This window comes from Phocoena phocoena, chromosome 10, assembly GCF_963924675.1.
Source record: "Phocoena phocoena chromosome 10, mPhoPho1.1, whole genome shotgun sequence".
NCBI classification, from domain to species: Eukaryota; Metazoa; Chordata; class Mammalia; order Artiodactyla; family Phocoenidae; genus Phocoena; species Phocoena phocoena.
In genome coordinates, this window is record NC_089228.1 from 36,441,414 (window position 1) to 36,460,416 (window position 19,003).

General features: G+C 42.9%; 1 protein-coding gene and 1 pseudogene across 1 annotated transcript; one reads left to right on the plus strand and one right to left on the minus strand.

The window, feature by feature from the left end:
• Positions 1 to 1,820: 1,820 nt before the first annotated feature.
• On the plus strand, positions 1,821 to 18,555 carry WDR82 (WD repeat domain 82). Its single transcript, XM_065885677.1, has 9 exons — positions 1,821 to 2,001; positions 6,067 to 6,164; positions 8,907 to 8,973; positions 14,914 to 15,013; positions 15,422 to 15,538; positions 15,783 to 15,938; positions 16,756 to 16,825; positions 17,379 to 17,521; positions 18,519 to 18,555. Exons 1-9 carry the CDS (start codon positions 1,841 to 1,843, stop codon positions 18,546 to 18,548), a joined length of 942 nt encoding a protein of 313 aa, XP_065741749.1. The 5' UTR covers positions 1,821 to 1,840; the 3' UTR covers positions 18,549 to 18,555.
• Positions 12,787 to 13,224, minus strand: LOC136128928 (deoxyuridine 5'-triphosphate nucleotidohydrolase, mitochondrial-like; annotated as a pseudogene).
• Positions 18,556 to 19,003: the final 448 nt, after the last annotated feature.

Sequence of the window (19,003 nt, forward strand, 5' to 3'; positions counted from 1 at the left end):
TATCACTTCTTCCTAGTATCAGTGATTGAAATGTTTCAGTCTTTCCTCTTCCCCTTTCCTTCTCTTTAGCCACTGTAGTTTAGTGAAGCAAAATAAATAGGCCTCTGTCTCCATTGTTGGAGACTCAGGCAATTAAACGTTTGAGGGGCTGCACACAAGTTAGACATCTATGAACCCTCATAGGAAGTTAAAGCCAAGGCGCATGGTACCTATTTTGTGATCAGATATTGTTTTCCTTTGTTAGAGATCAACTTTCCTTCCTTTTAAGGCAAAGAATCCCTTATGGGAATCATCACAACAATCTCGATGACTACAAAGAGGATAATGCAACTGTTCTATATCTTGAATGTGGTGGTTCCACAACTGTATGGGGATTTAAAAACTTATCTCTGAAAAAGGCCGATTTTTACTGCACATAAATCATACCTCAATGAAGAACACCAACAACAATCTGGTTTAAGTAACATGGAAAAATGTGTAAGATACAATGCTAAAGCAGGGGGGAAAATGACAGCATCTACAGCTTATGTTGATATATGAATAAGGAGGAGGATATCAGGAGAATTTAAAACTGTGCTTTGTTGAATAAGGAGATAATTTTCCCTTTCAAAAATTTACTTGTGGGCTTCCCTGGTGGCGCAGTGGTTGAGAGTCCGCCCGCCGATGCAGGGGACACGGGTTCGTGCCCCAGTCCGGGAAGATCCCACATGCCGTGGAGCGGCTAGGCCCGTGAGCCATGGCCGCTGAGCCTGCGCGTCCGGAGCCTGCACTTCTGGAGCCTGTGCTCTGCAACGGGAGAGGCCACAACAGTGAGCGGCCCACGCACCGCAAAAAAAAAAAAAAAAATTTACTTGTAATTGATGCTATGAGTTTTTTGAGCTGTAAATATGTTTTAAAACTTAAAGATGAGTGTTTATAAAATGTGTGGAGCTGAACACTTAAAATTAGTTCATTTTATGCACTTTATATTATATATCAATTACAAAGTTTTTAAAGAAGGCTTAAAGAAAAGTTGCGGGTGGTGGTCACAAGAGTGTACATCCACATGAAAAAAAAAATTCACCCAAATGAAAAAAAATTCATCCACTTAAAATTTATTCAGTCTACCGTATAGTACACCTTAATTTTAAAAATACATAAATTTAAGTCTTCTGGCGATGTGGTGGACACGCGGTCAAAGCCCGACGGCGATGACTCATACCCAGAACAGGCCTCCTGGAGCGCAGCCCACTCCCGCAGTACCTGCTCTCGCTCTGCCTGCGGCCGGGGCGCCTGCAGGGGGCACCCGAGTCTCTCGGGGGAGTTGCGGCCCCGCACAAAGACCAACGGCTCCCGGGAACCCAAGGCCTTGGGGCCCAAGGCGGGGAAGGACGTGGGAATCCCCGCCCCTCCCGCCCCCCAGCGGGTCGGGGAATCGCCGCCTCTGGCCACCCAGCCACACCACTCCCCGCCGGCCGCGCTGACGTCACCGCCCCGCCACCCGGCCTCGCTTCGCCGTTCCCGCCCCGCCCCCTTTCCCGGCTGGCGCCGCGGTGAGGCTCCTCGCCCTCGACTTCTGCCTGTCGCCCCAAGATGGCGGACACAATGAGCCGGTGCCGCGCCGGTTGGCCCTGAGGCGACAGTGAGGAGGACCGGTCTGCGAGACCCTATAGTCCCGGCAGAAGAGTGTTGCACAAGCAGGAGGAGGAGGAGGAGGCGGCCCGACTGTCGGCCGCTCTCCAGCCCGCCGCCGGCGCGGCGCCGCGCCCGCCCCGCCCGGGTCGGCCCCTCGGCAGCCCGCCCGTTCGCCGGGCTCCGCCCCGGCTCTGCGCCGCCGCCGCCGCCTCCAGCAGCCGCCGCCATGAAGCTGACCGACAGCGTGCTGCGGAGCTTCCGCGTCGCCAAGGTGTTCCGCGAGAACTCGGACAAGATTAACTGCTTCGACTTCAGCCCCAACGGCGAGACGGTCATCTCGAGCAGCGACGACGACTCCATCGTGCTCTATGACTGCCAGGAGGGCAAGTGAGTGCACCGGTGGCCTTGGGCCCGGGTCTGAGTCCCTCCCGCCCTCCCTGTCGTGGCCCTGCGCTCCCCCCGCGGCCCGCCCTCTAACCCGGTCTGGCCCGCGGCCTGTATTGCACACTCTCCCGCTGGGGCCGCGTCCCCTCAGAAGCCGTCCGGGAGACCATTTTTTTTTTCTTTTAAAATAATGATAGCAATAACAGTAATCATATATTTGTTTTGTCTGCCTTCGGTCTCCTCACAGAGAGCCTTAGCATCTCTGACCAAACCACACCTTGACCTTGACCTTTAAACGCAGGGTCCGCCCACCGCTGCCCCAGCTGGTAGCTTTAACGCTCCTCTGACTCCGTCGAAGGTGCCAGTCGGCTGTGGCCCCCGCGCAGAACCGCAGAGGCTGCTCTGCTGCTTCGTTCAGCAGCGGCAGCTCGCTCTCTCTGCCCTCTGCTCGGTCACCTCGATTCAGCCCTGGCATTTCACCCGACCCCTGCCCCTCAGCTTCCCGTCGCCCTTCTGCCGGAAGGCCGCGTGGGTTGCAGTTGTTGGCTGTCAGGATTTATTTGTTGCCTCTTTGGACCCCCTGACATTTCCTTTCTGGTCCAAATCATTCTCTTGCTCCCTCAGTCCTGATGCCCACGTTTATAGTTAACTTTTTACCTGTATCCGAAACTTTTCCTTTTTGCCAGACACACCTGGCTGTCGCATCCCAACCTGAATGTGAACCTCCTAGTAGAACAAAGAAAGCATCGCCTGACAATTTCGTGTTTCTTCTTATACTTTTTTTTAAAATTATACTTTATGGTCCTCTTGGACTTATCATAATTACGAGTCTGATCATGACATTTCTAGGTTGTCCCAAGTCCTATGGAGACTCACCACACCTGTATCTCTGCAAGATCTTAAAAGCACAGCTTTTTGCCTTTTTCCCTGGGGACCTGTCAGCTTCCCCTCACCCCCGCCCCAGACTTGCTTTCTCCAAATCCTTGCTAAATTGTGATCTCCTTTTTGAATCCTTGGGTTTTTCTTTACCTTCTCCAGCTGTTCCTTTTCTCTGTTTTGTTTAAACCAATGTCTTCTATAAACTTTCTTTTGGAACTTGTCTCTTCATTTGTGAATTTGGTTATCTGAAGTAATGCTGTATTGGTCTGGGCTATTTTGTTCTGCCCAATTTTTTCCCATTTGGGCTGTGGAAAAAGTATTATGTAACTGGCTCTGGATCTGCTTGCGGTATGTGGAAGAGTGGCCTATAGTGGTGGTCCTGAGGGAAGAGAGAATTGTTAGCTGGACTGATGCTGAGAGATGTGAGTCAATGTTATTCATTTCATAGATGGGTTTTCGTCCAGGTCCGGCCACTTGCATTAGCCTGGAATAGAGAGTAACGTATAAAGCTAGGGTAGAGATTGGGGTTGTGGGGTACTGGAGCTAGAAGTAAATTGAAGCTGACTTGCTTGAAATGTTTAGTGCTTGTGCACAGATTAGAACTTCTCCCTGGATGAATTTGAGGATGGAGATGTATATCCTCATTCAAAGAAAATGAAGGTTGTGGCAGCATTTCTTCACAGTTTCTCTCCAAATACTGCATAATTTCTGCGGTTGGTAGGAATGACATTGACTTGAAGGCTGTCTTGTTAAAAGTAAAATGTTAATTTTATAACATAATGCAGTTTATGCAGTTTATTCATTCATGTAGCATTTTTACATAATTACAAACTTGCAGAAAAGTTACATCATTGTTTCAAAGAACTCCCAGGAGCCAATAATTGGTTACATTTTGCTCTGTTTGCTTTGTCATTCTCTGTAGAGACACACACACACACACACACACACAATTTTTTCTTTCCCTGAGCCATTAGAGAGTAATTTGGAGGTATCAAGCCCCTTTATCCTAAAACTTCAGCATGGATTTCCTAAGCACAAGGACGTTTTCTTAGGTGACCAGAGTACAGTTATCCAAACTAGGGAATTTAACATTGATACAATAGTATACAGCACGCTCTTTAAAATATTCGTATGGATTAATTGTGACCTTGTTTCATTGTGATCTGTGGTCAGAGAGCAACCTGATAGGAGACCTGGGTTCTAGTTTGGCCTTGTGACCAGGTATGTGACATTGGTCAGATCACTTCGCTGGCCTCTAGGAATCTGTGATCCTAAGTGGTAATGTGAAGAAAAAATTTGCCACTAGTGTAGGTCAAACCAACATTGGAAGAAAAGTAACATTTTCTTGGAAGGCACAGTATCTTTATTAGATGGTACTAATGTTGGGAGTTTGAAAATGGCTAAAATAAGATTCTTTATGCTTAATATTTTCCATGTGTACTGTTCACTTAAACTTGCTTTGTAATAGAGTTCATCCATTGAGTGATTTTTTTAATTTTAATTTTTTGGCTGCACTACATAGCATGTGGGATCTTAGTTCCCCAACCAGGGATTGAACCTGCTGTCCCTGCATACAGTGTCTTAACCACTGGAACTCCAGGGAAGTCCCGAGTGTTGTTTTGTTTTTGTTTTTTTTTTTAATTTGAAAGTATACAAAGGATATTATCTGTGGTAGGTGATGCGAATTATTCAGAGAGAAGGATTTAATATTATTTATTCGTACCTGATCACCAGAATCATAGTTTGTGCAGAGAAGCTTACCACAATATTCGTGAAAGAATGTTATGCATAAGCTCTGTAAGATCCTCTGAAATGGATGCATTAGGATCTTGCTTTCAAACTAGGAAATGATATGAGGTAAAAGATTTATGTTATTAAGAACAAATTCTCAGGTTAATACTCTGGATATATTTGGATATGGATATATTTGAGACAAATAGGCCGTATATAAGTGGAACTGAAAATTTTCCTTTAACATTGGTTCTTCAGGCTCTGTCTTCATTATTGTAGGGTAAATACTGAGATAAGTAAGCTTCTGTTTTCATTGGTAGGAGCAAAGTCAACTATCTTTTGAGAGCAAGCACACATTCACACGCACGTTCACTCAGTCACTGGTTACCACACAGTAACTACATGGCAGAACCCAGGGTGGTGGACTTAACAAGGGAGCATTTGAGCTGTTCTTTTTGTTTATTTGATCTTTCAGTAAAGGTAAAAATGTGGAAAATTAAGTGCATTTGGAGTGAGAAGTCTTGTTTGTAAATAGGTTTAATGTAGGGAAACCCTTGACGTCACAAAAATTGAAAGTGCAAATGATTAAAGTTCCCTGAGTCATCTGATTGTTTAGCATCTAGGTTTCAAGAGGCTTTTACATTGACAGGGTGAATTTCCTTTTCATAAATTAAATTCTTGATAAACATTAATATAGGATTTATGAAATTCTCCTATACCTAAATGTAGAATATTATGAAGTTTTTGGTTAAATATTTTGCTGAGATCAGTTTCAGCTTGATCTTCAAGGTGCTATAGAAGAAGATAATATTTAAGGAACTTCAACAAATGGACTGATAACCTCTAGCTTAGAAATATGTGATTTTACATTTAAGTAAAGAGAAAAGAATCAATGACTAGTTTTGTTAGGGAGAGTGAGGTTTGTCTTGTAAAAGGCTTAGTAAGTGCTTTGGACCTGTAAGAGAGGATGGAAATATTAGGTTATATTAGGAAAGGCAGTTTTGCATCTGGTTTCGGTTTTGATAAATCATTTCTTCTTAAAGAAAGAGCTTCTTTCCAAGTGAATGGCTTAAGTTCTGGCCTCATTGGTCTGGCGTATTCCCATTTTCCTCTTTCTTGTAAGTTATGACTTGTTTTGTGTGTCTTTCTTCCCAAATAGATGTACTACTTCTCAAAGTTTACTTTTGAACATTGTAGTAAAGGCTGATTTGAGCCCTCAAATTTACTTCCACTTCCTAACTTTGGCATTTGGTATTCAGAGGTGAAAGCCTGTTGCACTTGATTGATTCTGTTTGTTTCCACCCTTTTGGAAGAAATTCTGTTTCTTTTCAGTGTTAGAGGTTACCAAGAATCTTCACCCTTCCCACATCATTCAAGTGCTTCTCTTTATATGAAGATCCTAGATTTTGGTGATGGAGGATTTTGATGGTTTTCTTTCTCTGTCCATTTCCTCATCAGACCAAAGAGAACCCTGTACAGTAAGAAATACGGCGTGGACCTCATCAGATACACTCATGCAGCAAACACAGTCGTTTACAGCTCTAACAAAATAGACGGTAAGCAAGCCTTCTTTTTCGGAAGTTATGGTCATGGTTTCTTTTGTTAAATTGTTCACGGAATCTTTGTGAGTACTTCTGTTTGGTTATAGTTACTTTAAATTTTCCTATGATGTTAGCTGTGCTAATATTGTCATGACTGAAGGGATGCTGGAAGCAAGCAAGCCATTAGTACTTTTGAAGGACTTGAAACTGAGTATGAAAGGTCTCCAGTTTAGAGTGGAGAGTGGAAATAGGAAGCCACAAATTGTATTTACGGTTTGAACTTCTTGAAACGAATACTTTTAGAAGAAATAAAAGGAAAGAATACTTGACAGCAAGTGGTAAACAATGCTACCTTCCTGTTCAAAATATATAGATTTGAGAAAAGTTTTACAGATGCTTGAGTTATGGTAGTTTAGCAGACCTTAGAAGAGTTTTTGGTGTGTGCCCAACCATTTATGGTCTGTGTCACAAAGGACAGTATACTGACTTTAGTTATCTTTGATTCCAGGGACACTTTTTGATTTGAATTTTATCCCTTTTTCCTTTTATTTATTTATTTTTTTTGGCCGCACTGCACACATGTGAGATCTTAGTTCCCCAACCAGGGATCAAACCCGCGGCCCCTGCATTGGCAGCATGGAGTCTTAGCCACTGGACCACCAGGGAAGTCTCTCCCTTTTTCCTTTTAAATAAAGTTAATGTCTTTGAAGAATAAAGACTTATTTTTAGAAATTAAACTTGTGAATTTCTTTCTCTAATAAAGGATCTCTGCCTTTACCTGCTTTTCCCCTGGGATAAGTCATTCTCAGTTGACAGATTGTCTTGGAATTGAGCTATATAACACTTTCATGTTAGGACTTTTTTTTTTTTTTTAACTTATCTCACTGATTTATTGATTGTTTCATTTTTAGCAGTACGATTTTTCTAATGTCATTCAACAAATATTTCTTAGACTGCTGTTTTGGTTATGCCTACCTCAGAGCAGATGGGTAGAAGTCTTTTTTTTTTTTTTTTTTAAATGAGACTTTTCTGCCTGTACTTGGTTTTTAGTAAGTATATCGTTTATACTTTTCATGCCTCTATTTCAGAAGTGGTTTTCTAAGTAAGCAGTGCAATTGATGCTTTTGGACAAGAATATAAAACAGGATCTTGAGGAAATATATCTCTGTGATCATCTGAATGAATGGTATATTTCTTCTATTGGGGTATATTTCTTCTGTTGGGGTGTTTTTCTGGGTGATTAAATGAGGATTCTCCAAATACGGTGCAAGATGAGGCAAATGTGTGGCACTTGCAGCTTTGCTGCCAGGCCTCTGCTGTGAGGATGTTGCCTTTCCTGTCTCGAGTGCATCCATCCTGAAGAGTTCCTCCAACGCTCCGTATCATTTTGCCTGATTCCAGGCTGAGGTAGTAGTTTGTACAGTTTGAGGGTCTATGATACCACCCGGTACAGGAGATAACTGTACAGGCCACTGCCTTGCCAGGAACAGCGCACCAGCTACCGAGTGGGGCGGAGAGGATGGCGACGCCCTGCTCATCTCTGGGAAAACCAGGTAATGGGGAGGAAGTCTTTTTCTGCTTAGGGCACGTGAGTAGTTCCTAGCAATAGAACAACCAGGAATACTCTATAGTTGTCATTCGAGAACTTTGAACATGTTTTCAAAGAAAACCATATTTAGTTTTGGAACATACAAAGAGTGCCTTTTTCCCTCTCCCAGATTAAATGCCCTCTTTATTAGTACCCCTGTGAACCACTGGGATGACTTGGTGCTTTCAGCCTTTTTGTTCCTGTGTTGTGTTTGCCTCCAGAATGTTCTTTCTATGCTTTCCTTTCTGTATTTTGGCCCCATTTCCTATAACCTTTTTCTCAACAATTGTTTCTTATTCCTAGTCTTTTCAGGGGCATTGTACTTTCCAGTTATGTTCTTTATGGCACTTCGTTCCCTTCCCACCATCATCATTTTTTGTTTTGCTTTTTCAGAGGAATCATTTGGTTTTTAAGAGTATTTGTCTTATTTGCCCCAAGCACAAATCTCTGTGATTATTTCTTTCTTGGATATTGTCAAATTCTCACTGCTATGACTTGGTATAGTTCATGACTTTGATTTTTAGATGTCTTATGATCTTTTTAACCTAAATTTTCTCATTTCCTTTGGCCACTTTATAATTCACTTTTCTGCATAAGGGACCATTGGATAGTTGGTTAATTAGGAAAGAAGTAGTAGAACATTAATTCTCTTTCCATTTTATTTAGTTTTAATGTAAATTGTGTATCCAGTTTACATTAAGATGAGGTGAGGGTTGGGTTGACATGCTGTTGGAGAACACTGGACAAAAGTATCTTATGCCAGAATCCAGCCTGATCCTCAGCTCAGCATGGCTGTTTAATTCTTTGAGTCTATTTCCTCAGTAGCCATATGTTTTTCTTTAAGGTTTGCCATTCTGTGGGCATTAAAATTGTTGTGAGTTTTTTTTTGGGGGGGGTGCATATTTGCAGGACAAGTTTCATTGTAACTATGCAGAAGCCAAAGATTGGCAGCAATAGTGATTTTAAACATTGCTGTATATGCTGTCAACTTGAGAACTCTGCTTTTGAATTATGTGAAATCTCTAGTCCCATGAAAAGTAGTTATTCACACCTTGCTTTGATTATGGAAAACAATGAATTCTTTGACCTTGTCTTTTCAAGATGAAAATGCAAAGTAAATTCCTTTAAAAATAGTAGGATATCATCATGCCTTATTTATCTTCTTACAGATACTATCCGTTACCTGTCCTTGCATGACAACAAATACATCAGATACTTTCCTGGACATAGCAAAAGGTAAGATGCACGTGTTACAGAAGTAGATAGTTCTTTTATCCCTGAGGTTATCCAGAGAATGAAAGAGTGGAGAGATTTTATTAGTGAACTGAAGCTAGTTTCTCACCGCTGTTTGGCATACCTCTTAATCTTCTCTTGTTAACCTTCCCTAAACAGTCAACTCATGATTAATCGAGGTTGTAGAGGCCAGGGGTAGGACTTCATAGATAAACCGAAACCTCAGTTAAAACATTAATAGGAAGAATGTGGATTAAAGATATTCAGTGGAAACCTATGTAGTAAAAATAACATTTGGCATTTAGGGATCCCAAATATCAGACATCCCTTAATGAAAGTACATTTACATGTTTGAGGCCTTCCAGTATAGGTGGCCCCCATTTCAGCATGACCCTGCTCTACATAAATGTGTTCCACATGAAGAGCTTAATGAATATGTAAAAAAAATTAATAAAATTGTTGGCTTCCCTGGTGGCACAATGGTTAAGAATCGCCTGCCAATTTAGGGGACACGGGTTCAAGCCCTGGTCTGGGAAGATCCCACATGCCGTGAAGCAGCTAAGCCCATGCGCCACAACCACTGAGCCTGCACTCTATAGCCTGTGAGTCACAACTGCTGAGCCTGCGTGCCACAACTACTGAAGCTCATGTGCCTAGAGCCCATGCTCCACAAAACAGAAGTCACCGCAGTGAGAAGTCCGCACACCGCAACAAAGAGTAGCTCCTGCTCACCGCAGCTAAAGAAAACCCGCATGCAGCAACAAAGACCCAGTGCAGCCAAAAATAAATAAATAAATAAATTTATTTTAAAAAAATAATAAAATTTTCCTTTCGTACTTTTTGAAAGTCAAGAAATTTGTTTCCTTATTTTTTTTTTTAAGATATATATTTATTTTTATTATTTTTGGCTGCGTTGGGTCTTTGCTGCGCACAGTCTTTCTCTATTTGCAGCGCTCGGGGGCTACTCTTCCTTGTGGTGCGCAGGTTTCTCATTGTGGCTTCTCTTGTTGAGGAGCACAGGGTCTAGGCGCATGGGCTTCAGTAGTTGCGGTGCATGGACTGTAGGGCATGAGGGCTTCAGTATTTGTGGTGTGCAAGCTCAGTAGTTGTGGCTTGCGGGCTCTAGAGTGCAGGCTCAGTAGTTGTGGCGCATGGGCTTAGTTGCTCCATGGTATGTTGGATCTTCTCAGACCAGGGATCGAATCCGAGTTCCCTGCATTGGCAGGCAGATTCTTAACCACTGAGCAACCAGGGAAGTCCCCCTTATTCTGTTCTGTAATGCAGGTTGCTTCTCTCTGTCTCTTATCCCAATTCCCCTGGTATTTTTCCTCCAGTTTTTCAAGTTTGGGCTGAATGTTAAACACATTTTCCCTTGGATGATATATTAATCATTGGTGCTTTCCTTTGCAAATGTACAGTAACCCTGTATAGCTTGGAGTGGTTCAGAGCCCTGACAGGAGGTAGACCAAGAGCACTGTTTTCAGCTGCACTTCTGATTGGGCAAGGGCATTTGTGTTGCTGAAGATAAGAGGTGGCAGCTGTTGGTTACTGTGTAGTTCAAAGAATGGCTTGTGACAAGTAGATGTTTTTGCTTGTTTATAGTCAAATTAATGTTCACAGATATACTGTCTGTAATTAAGAGTTGATTGCAGGGCTTCCCTGGTGGCGCGGTGGTTGAGAGTCCGCCTGCCGATGCAGAGGACATGGGTTTGTGCCCCGGTCCGGGAAGATCCCACATGCCGCAGAGCAGCTGGGCCCGTGAGCCGTGGCCGCTGAGCCTGCGCATCCGGAGCCTGTGCTCCGCAACGGGAGACACCGCAACAGTGAGAGGCCCGTGTACTGCAAAAAAAATAAAAGAGTTGATTGCAGTTGTTTGAGATTCTTTCCAGTCTTCCCAGTTGCCCAATCTCTTGACCTCCTGACCTCCTGATTCTTAATAGATGACTTTGTCCCTCCTTTTTTGAGAAAATCAAGGCCATCCAAAATGAGTTCAACTCCTCTTTCACCTAAACTCCTTTCTTCCTTAGAACACTTTCCCTGAGAAAGAAGTAGCCTTTTCTTCTTTGAGAAAACCAACCCCTCTGTTTTTACTTCTGTCTCCTTACTGGACTTTGCTGCCCACAAACTTAGTTGGTCTTGTAAATTTATTTACTTTTATTTATTTTATTTTTGGCTGTGTTGCATCTTCGTTGCTGCACATGGGCTTTCTCTAGTTGTGGTGAGCGGGAGCTACTCTTCACTGTGGTGCGCAGGCTTCTTATTGCGATGACGTCTCTTGTTGTGGAGCACGGGCTCTAGGTGCATGGGCTTCAGTAGTTGTGGCACTCCAGGCACAGTAGTTGTGGCTCACAGGCTCTAGAGCGCAGGCTCAGTAATTGGCGGCACACGGGCTTAGTTGCTCCATGGCATGTGGGATCTTCCCTGGGCTGGGGCTTGAACCCGGCAGGCGGATTCTTAGCCACTGTGCCACCAGGGAAGCCCTACTCACCAGGGGAAACCTACTCGGTCTTCTTTATCTTCCTTATGGTCTTCTTTATCTTCCTTATATTAAATTTATCTCTTGAGCATGTCACCCACTTCTTTTTGCCATCAAACATAAAAGAATAATCTGCATATTCCCTTCTCCACCTCCTCATACTCATTCACTGTTTAACTCACTCATCTAAGCCAAGCTGTTTACTCCGCTTTCCCTGCTGCCTCCAGGTAAAATCCACTGCCTGGGACTCTTTGGTGCTTAACCTCTCAGTAAAACTTTTTTTCCTTTGGCTTCTCATCTTGGTTCTGTTTTTGCTATTTTTTGCCTCTCTTTCTCTTTTTGACTCTAAACAAGGTTTTACCCTAGCTTTTTTCTCCTCCTCTTGGTATTTGGGCCATCACTGATTTCATTCACCTCAGATAGCTTCCCAAATCAGTATTTTCAGCCCATGATTTCCAGACTCAACTTCTACCTACAGGTCCAATACTCCATCCATCGTTAAATTCCTTGGGCCAGCTCCTCTGTCTGCCTCATGTTTCTTCACGTCTGTCCCTTCCAATTCTCCCGACTCAAAGTCTCTGTTACCTGTTCACTACTTTTTCCCTGCCTTCACATCCAGTGAGTTGTTAAATCCCGTTGATTCTACTTAGGTTTAACCTCATGTGTCATTGTGCTCCATACTCCTTTGCTTCTGTCCTAGCTCAGGTGAATTATTGTCAACTCCTAATCTCCCCGTCCTCAACATCCTGCTTCTGCACCCTGTTTTTACAGCTCTGACCACAGCCTCCCTCAAGAAACCTTGGAGTCAGATTCTTTTCCCTCTGCCTGACCCATTTTCCCAGTGTTATCTCCCACCACTCCAGTTGAAGTGAACTCTGGGCTGCTTCCTGAACTGCCTCATGCCTTCCTATCTGGCAACTTCCAGAAAGGCCACTTCCATTGAAACCCTGATCACCACAGGTGCTGCTTCTTCCTGAAAGCCTTCTCTGACCCTCTCTTGGAGTTGTCTGGACTAGACAGTTAAGCTTCGTTAGAGGTGAAGTCTTGTTCCTCCTTGTATTCCCTCTACCTCTCATCGTAGAGCCTTGTGCCAAGATAGACTTCGTCTGTACTTTTGACCTGAATACTGTGACGTAAAATTACATGTTCATATGCATTCTGCTCACTCCGTTTTATTACCACCTCAGCATTCCCAGGAAATTTTGGCTTATAGTATCTTTTAAATTTTTAAGTTGATGATCTAGTGCAAATGTTAATTTAGTTATATTGGAAGAATTTTTTTTTTTTGTCAAAAACTTTAAGAAAAAATACATTTTTCCATTTTTTACTCATGGCATACTTTAATTCTTTCTAGTGGAACCAAAACTTCCTGAACCCCTTTCAGAGTCATCCAAAATTTGAACTTCTTCTATTTCTACATTTAAAAAACCCATTCACAAATGAGCTGTGCAATTTGATCAGCTTTTTTTACTCCAATTTTTTTTTTGTCAAAATGAGACAGTATAGCACCAACATTTCCTCTGTAATCTTCACCTGTGACACCAGCTCCTTTGTCTGTGAAGCGTTTTTTAGCCAAGGCAGAATGTGGAACTACTCTTCCATAACACCCAGAAGGAAGAGCCATCTGAGTGTCCATTTTCACAAGGGCTTCCTCTATAGATGGTACCACAGACTCATAGGCACTGTACAGGTCATAGCCCACGGACCTCAAGGATCCCTCTGGTTAGGGCCGTGGCATGCTCCAAGAAAGAGGCAAGTAAAGTGGAGTCACATGCCATCCTTCTCCACGGGCTGGGCCCAAATGCCGGGGAGATGATGGGTGTCTTCAGCGCAGAGCGTGGTAGAGCAAGAACATGAGCAGAGGGGACAAGAGAGCTCAGGATGAGGCCTTGGAAGAAGTGTTTTTCAGTGAGTGACTCGTGTAACCATAAGAGGGGACCCATATCAGAAATATAGCATAGGCTATTAGCATAGGGCTGTGGCTCTCTAAGTGTGGGGCCCAAACCACCTGTCTCACCATCACTGAGGAGCTTGTTAGAAACACAGATTCTCAGACCTCACCCCAGACCTACTGGATTAGAAATTCTGGCAGTGGATCCCAGCAATCTGTTTTAACCCACCCTCCAGGTGATGCTGGTGCCACTCAGGTTTGAGAACATCAGTATAGTCTACAAACCTCTAGTTAAGGAATCATGCTTTTTTTTTTTTAATTGAGATATAGTTCAGTACCATAAATTCATCCTTTTAAAGTGTACAATTCAGTGGTTTTTAGTATATTCACAGAGTTGGGCAACCATACCACTATCTAATTCCAGAACATATTCATCACCCCAAATAGAAACCCTGTACCCATTAACACTCCCCATTTCCCCTCTTCCCAGCCCCTGGCAACCACTAATCTACTTTCTGTCTCTATAACTGCCTATTCTGGATATTTTGTATAAATGGAACCAGATCATATGTGGCCTTTTGTGTCTGACTTCTTTCACTTCATACATGTTGTAATATGAATCAGTACTTCATTTCTTTCTTTTTTATTTATTTTTGGCTGCGTTGGGTCTTCATTGCTGCGCGCGGGCTTTAGTAGCGGTGAGTGGGGACTATTCTTCGTTGTGGTGCGCAGGTTTCACATTGCGGTGGCTTCTCGTTGCGGAGCATGGGCTCTAGGCTCGCGGGCTCACTAGTTGTGGCTCGCAGGCTCAGTAGTTGTGGCTCGCGGGCTCTAGAGCGCAGGCTCAGTAGTTGTGGCGAACGGGCTTAGTTGCTCTGCAGCATGTGGGATCTCCCCAGACCAGGGCTTGAACCTGTGTCCCCTGCATTGGCAGGCGGATTCTTAACCACTGCGCCACCAGGGAAGCCCCAGTACTTCATTTTTTTTATTGCCAAATAATATTCTTGTATGACAATAACACGTTTTCTTTATCCATTCATTAGGTGATGGATATTTGGGTTGTTTCCACTTTTTAGTAATTATGAATAATGCTGTTGTGAACATACATGTACGGGGGATTTTTTGGACATATGTTTTCATTTTTCTTGGGCATATACCTAAGGGTGGAATGTTTGGATCATATAGTAACTCTAACTTTTGAGGAAGTATAAAACTTATTCAAAGCAACTGTACCATTTTACATTCCTACCAGCAGTGTATGAGGGTTCCAGTTTCTCCACATCCTCAGCAACAGTTGTTATCTCTCTTTTTGATTATAGCTTTGCTAGTGGGTATGAAGTGGTATTTCATTATGATTTGATTTGCATTGGAATCATATATTTTTATGCTGTAGCTTTAAGTTGCTTTTTTATACTAATTGCCTTTGATTGTTCCAGATTGCTTGCGTATGTGTTTCTTAAAATGGAGTTTTTAGGAGAACACATATGTATAGGTAGGCAGGTAAAGTGGTTTAGAGTTCATATCCAATTTTTGTTAATATTTCGCTTCAACTACTATTTATCTTGATGCATTGCAGGGTGGTGGCCTTGTCCATGTCACCTGTGGATGATACTTTCATTTCTGGGTCTCTTGATAAGACCATTCGGCTCTGGGATCTCCGGTCTCCTAACTGCCAGGTAATGTTACCTCACAGTTACACTTTAAGCGTTTTCAACTCTCCCTCTCAAGGAAGGGGGAAAGCAGTGATTCTTTCCTGGGATCCCAGAGTCTTTAAATTTTGGAGAAGATCTTTTCCTGGTAGGTAGCTGGTAATTAAGCTAATACCTTAATCCGGTGCATAGTTATTATGATCTGTGGCTTAGTGCTTTAAAAGCAGTTTTCCTGGAGCCTTTGAGCTATATATTTTAGACTCCAGGGATTTGTTTTTATTTGAATTCAGTGTCTATAAAATTATACAGTTAGGGTTGATCTGAAATCAGTTGCATGGAGACCAGGTTTTTTTTAACTTCATTTTAGTTAGTTTTGTGTTTGCTTTTGGTAGGATCCTGGGTTCATTAACTTTTTAAAAATTTCTTTTTTCTCAGGGTCTCATGCATTTACAGGGCAAGCCAGTTTGTTCTTTTGATCCAGAAGGATTAATTTTTGCTGCAGGTGTCAATTCTGAAATGGTCAAACTTTATGATCTTCGCTCTTTTGATAAGGTAAATCTTTGAATCTTTGAACCGTCTTGATATTATGGAAGTTTTGAAGGGTGAGATGGACATTTAAGAGCCTTTTTCTACAGTAGAGGAGGTATGTGGTAGATATTAGAAAGTGTCAGAGCAGTACTTCATCTTCTGCTTTCCCTAGTCAAAAAGGAATCTAAAGGGATAGAATGAGATTTGGCTCTGGCAGAAGGAATTATTGATGTGCCTTGGGCCTAGGGCTGCTGTCTGTCTTTTGCAGGGGCCATTTGCGACATTTAAGATGCAGTATGATCGGACTTGTGAGTGGACAGGGCTTAAGTTCAGCAATGATGGCAAACTCATCCTCATCTCCACCAATGGCAGCTTCATCCGTCTGATCGATGCATTCAAGGGAGTGGTGATGCATACGTTTGGGGTGAGCTGACAACTTTTAACCATGTTTTTTTCCCCATACTCTACCTTTTTTCCATGCTCATCCCTTCTGAGAATTGTGTTAGCTAGTTGGTGGAGACCGGCAGTTGTCCTTGGCTCACTCATCGAGGCATGGACTTGCATTTTCTTCCTGCACGTGGCATTATTTCTTTTGAATTCTGAGACATTCACTTCTCACCCAGTGACTCAAGTTTGGTGTTTAGATAATATAATAAACTTCTGACCGTAAACATTTTCTTGCCCCCTTGAATATGGAGTTGGGGACAAGGGGGTGAATTGTAAAGGGTGGTAGCCAAATTTGAAACCTTGGTAGCACTGTGCATGAGGAAGAAAGGGTTTCACAGAAAGGAAGGTGATGTATGTACTACAACATGGATGAACCTTGAAAACATTATGCTAAGTGAAATAAGCCAGACACAAAAGGACAACTGTTGGACGATTCCACTTTTATATTAGTTTCCTAGAATAGAGATAGATAGTAGAACAGAGATTGCCAGGGAGCAGGGGAAGAGGGAAATGGGGAGTTACTATTAAAGATTATGAAGTTTCTGTTCAGAATGATGAAGAGGTTTTGGAGGCAGAAGATGGTAATGGTTGCATAGCATTTTAAGTATACTTAGTGCCACTGAACTGTACACTTAAAAATACTTAAAATAGTAAATTGTTATCTATATTTTACTGTAAAAAATTTTTTTTAATCAAAAAAAAAGAAGAAGAAGATGTATGTGCTGGGGTCAGTGTTTGTAGGCCATTATTTTTTGTTAATGGCACTGTAATGAGAATTGTTCTGCTTGTTTTAGGGTTATGCCAACAGCAAAGCCGTCACACTGGAGGCCTCGTTTACTCCAGACTCGCAGTTTATTATGATTGGTAAGCTTCCTTTATCCCCCCGCCCCTTGGGTGTTACTTGTCTGGTACTGTGCATTATGTTATTTCTGTTAGTTTTAACTAATTTAAGATATTATTTATTATCCTTTTGAGATAGAGTTTCTCAGATTTCTGTGTAGCACATTATGTCAAAGGTATAGTGTCTTTAAACTGTCCTGACTTTGCTTTCTTTTCTGGGAACAGGCGTTAATGTTGGTCTTCCCTGGACCATCATAGAGTTAAACTCTACAAGCACTGATGTAACCCTTCATTCAGTCACCTTAGTGTAGATGTTCGTAGGGTGATCGTATTCAGCCCCCTTTTTAAATGAGAAAACTGAAGTTAGAGGGGAAGTGACTTGCCTAGGAACAAATAACTAGGGTCTAGATCAGGTCCCAAAGTGTCTTTTCTTCACTGCCATTACTCCCTCTCCATTTATGCTGGTGACTGGGTCCTGAAGCTTGGCCTCTCTCCAGATGTCAATCCATGTCTGTTTGCCACTTGTCTTTGTACTGTGCCTTGAGCTGTTGTTATATTCCTTGATCATTCTCTTCAGGTTCAGAGGATGGCAAGATCCATGTCTGGAATGGAGAGAGTGGTATAAAAGTAGCTGTGTTGGATGGTAAACACACAGGCCCCATTACCTGTTTGCAGTTCAACCCCAAGTTCATGACCTTTGCCAGTGCTTGTTCCAACATGGTATGTGAACAATGGGAGATGTCCTTCATCTAGGGGCCCTTTCCAGTTGGGGTGGTGGGTCCTTCAATGAGCACAGTGAGCTGTGTTCTAAATAGGTACAATTACAAGCACGCAAGTTCATGTTTCTCAGCTAGTGGCTTCCCTATTTCACCTCTATTATCTGATCTTTGGTTGCGCTGGTCTTTCACTTTTGCTCTTCTTTCCATGACCTGGGATCGCAAGCTTCCAGATCTTAGGCCAGTTTTTTTGCTCTGGCTCCTGGTTTTATGCCCAAACTACCTGGGGCTATGCCTCACAGCTTTTTGGCTTCTTAAAATACTTTGAACCAGCCTTTTGTGGCTGTAACCTTTCAGTTTTCCATTCTTCTCAGGTTATGCTGAGTTCATCAGAAATTCTTAACAGTTGATCACAACTCACCAGTTAGAGTTTTCTCCAGGCCCCTGTCTCTTCCTAGACAACACTAGCAGAACAAAACATCAGTGAGTCTCAGCCTCCAGTTTCCTCTTGGCATCTCCTAAGCCTACCTGGGTATTTGGGTATGAGGCATTTCATTACTAGCCTACCCAGAACACATTGCTCCGTTTCTTTTTTTTGTTTGTTTTTTAAACAAAGAAAACAGTGTCAGAAAAAAATGCAGCAAAACCATCCAGTCCAGTCCCTCACATTTTTTACAGCTCATGAATGAGAGGGTCTGTCTGAGGTCACCTGGTAGATTAGCTGTGAGGCCAAACACCCACCTCCCCAGACAGCACTTCTTCTTTTCTTTACCACTGGACCACTATGGTAGAAGTTAGACAATGTTTACTTTCACATAGATGGGGGAGTGTTTGTGCACAGATTGCCAGAGTCAACTGGTCAGGAGGGAAGGCCACCAGCCATAACTCCTCTAACTTTCGGGTTGGGTGCCTTGATGGTTGGGGAGGGGTAAGAAAAACCCTCAGAAATGAGGAGAGGGGCTTGGCTTTTTAAAGTTGACTTATGTTCTCCTTCCATCCAGGCCTTCTGGTTGCCCACCATTGATGACTGACCTGCATAGTGCTTGGCTGTTTTCTGTACAGCGAGGGTGGCCAGTAGGAAAAAACTCAGAGGGAACTAAGATAATAGTGAGATTGGATCATTTGACTGGGCTGGAGAGCATCCTTCCACATGGCCTTCCCAAGGATGTGCTGTACATTTGCTCAAAAGAAAAAAATTACTTTGCCAAGCTTCTTCAAAAGGACTCTTGGTGTGGCAGATTCAATCAGGACTCAGATTTTCCAGCTGTCACTGCACCGAGCTCCTCCAGAGGAGTGACCAGACTCGTGACTAGGGTATAGTGGGGCCCTCAAGACACCTTCAGTTTTGAATGTATTTGCTGCTGAGGAGTCGGTGAAGTTGTTAATTCTGCACATCCCTTTGCCCACCCCCATAAATGCGTGGGAAGCCACAGTTCTGGTTTTGAGATGCTGGGGCAGCTCAGTGCCCCTTGCCCTCACCCTGCAT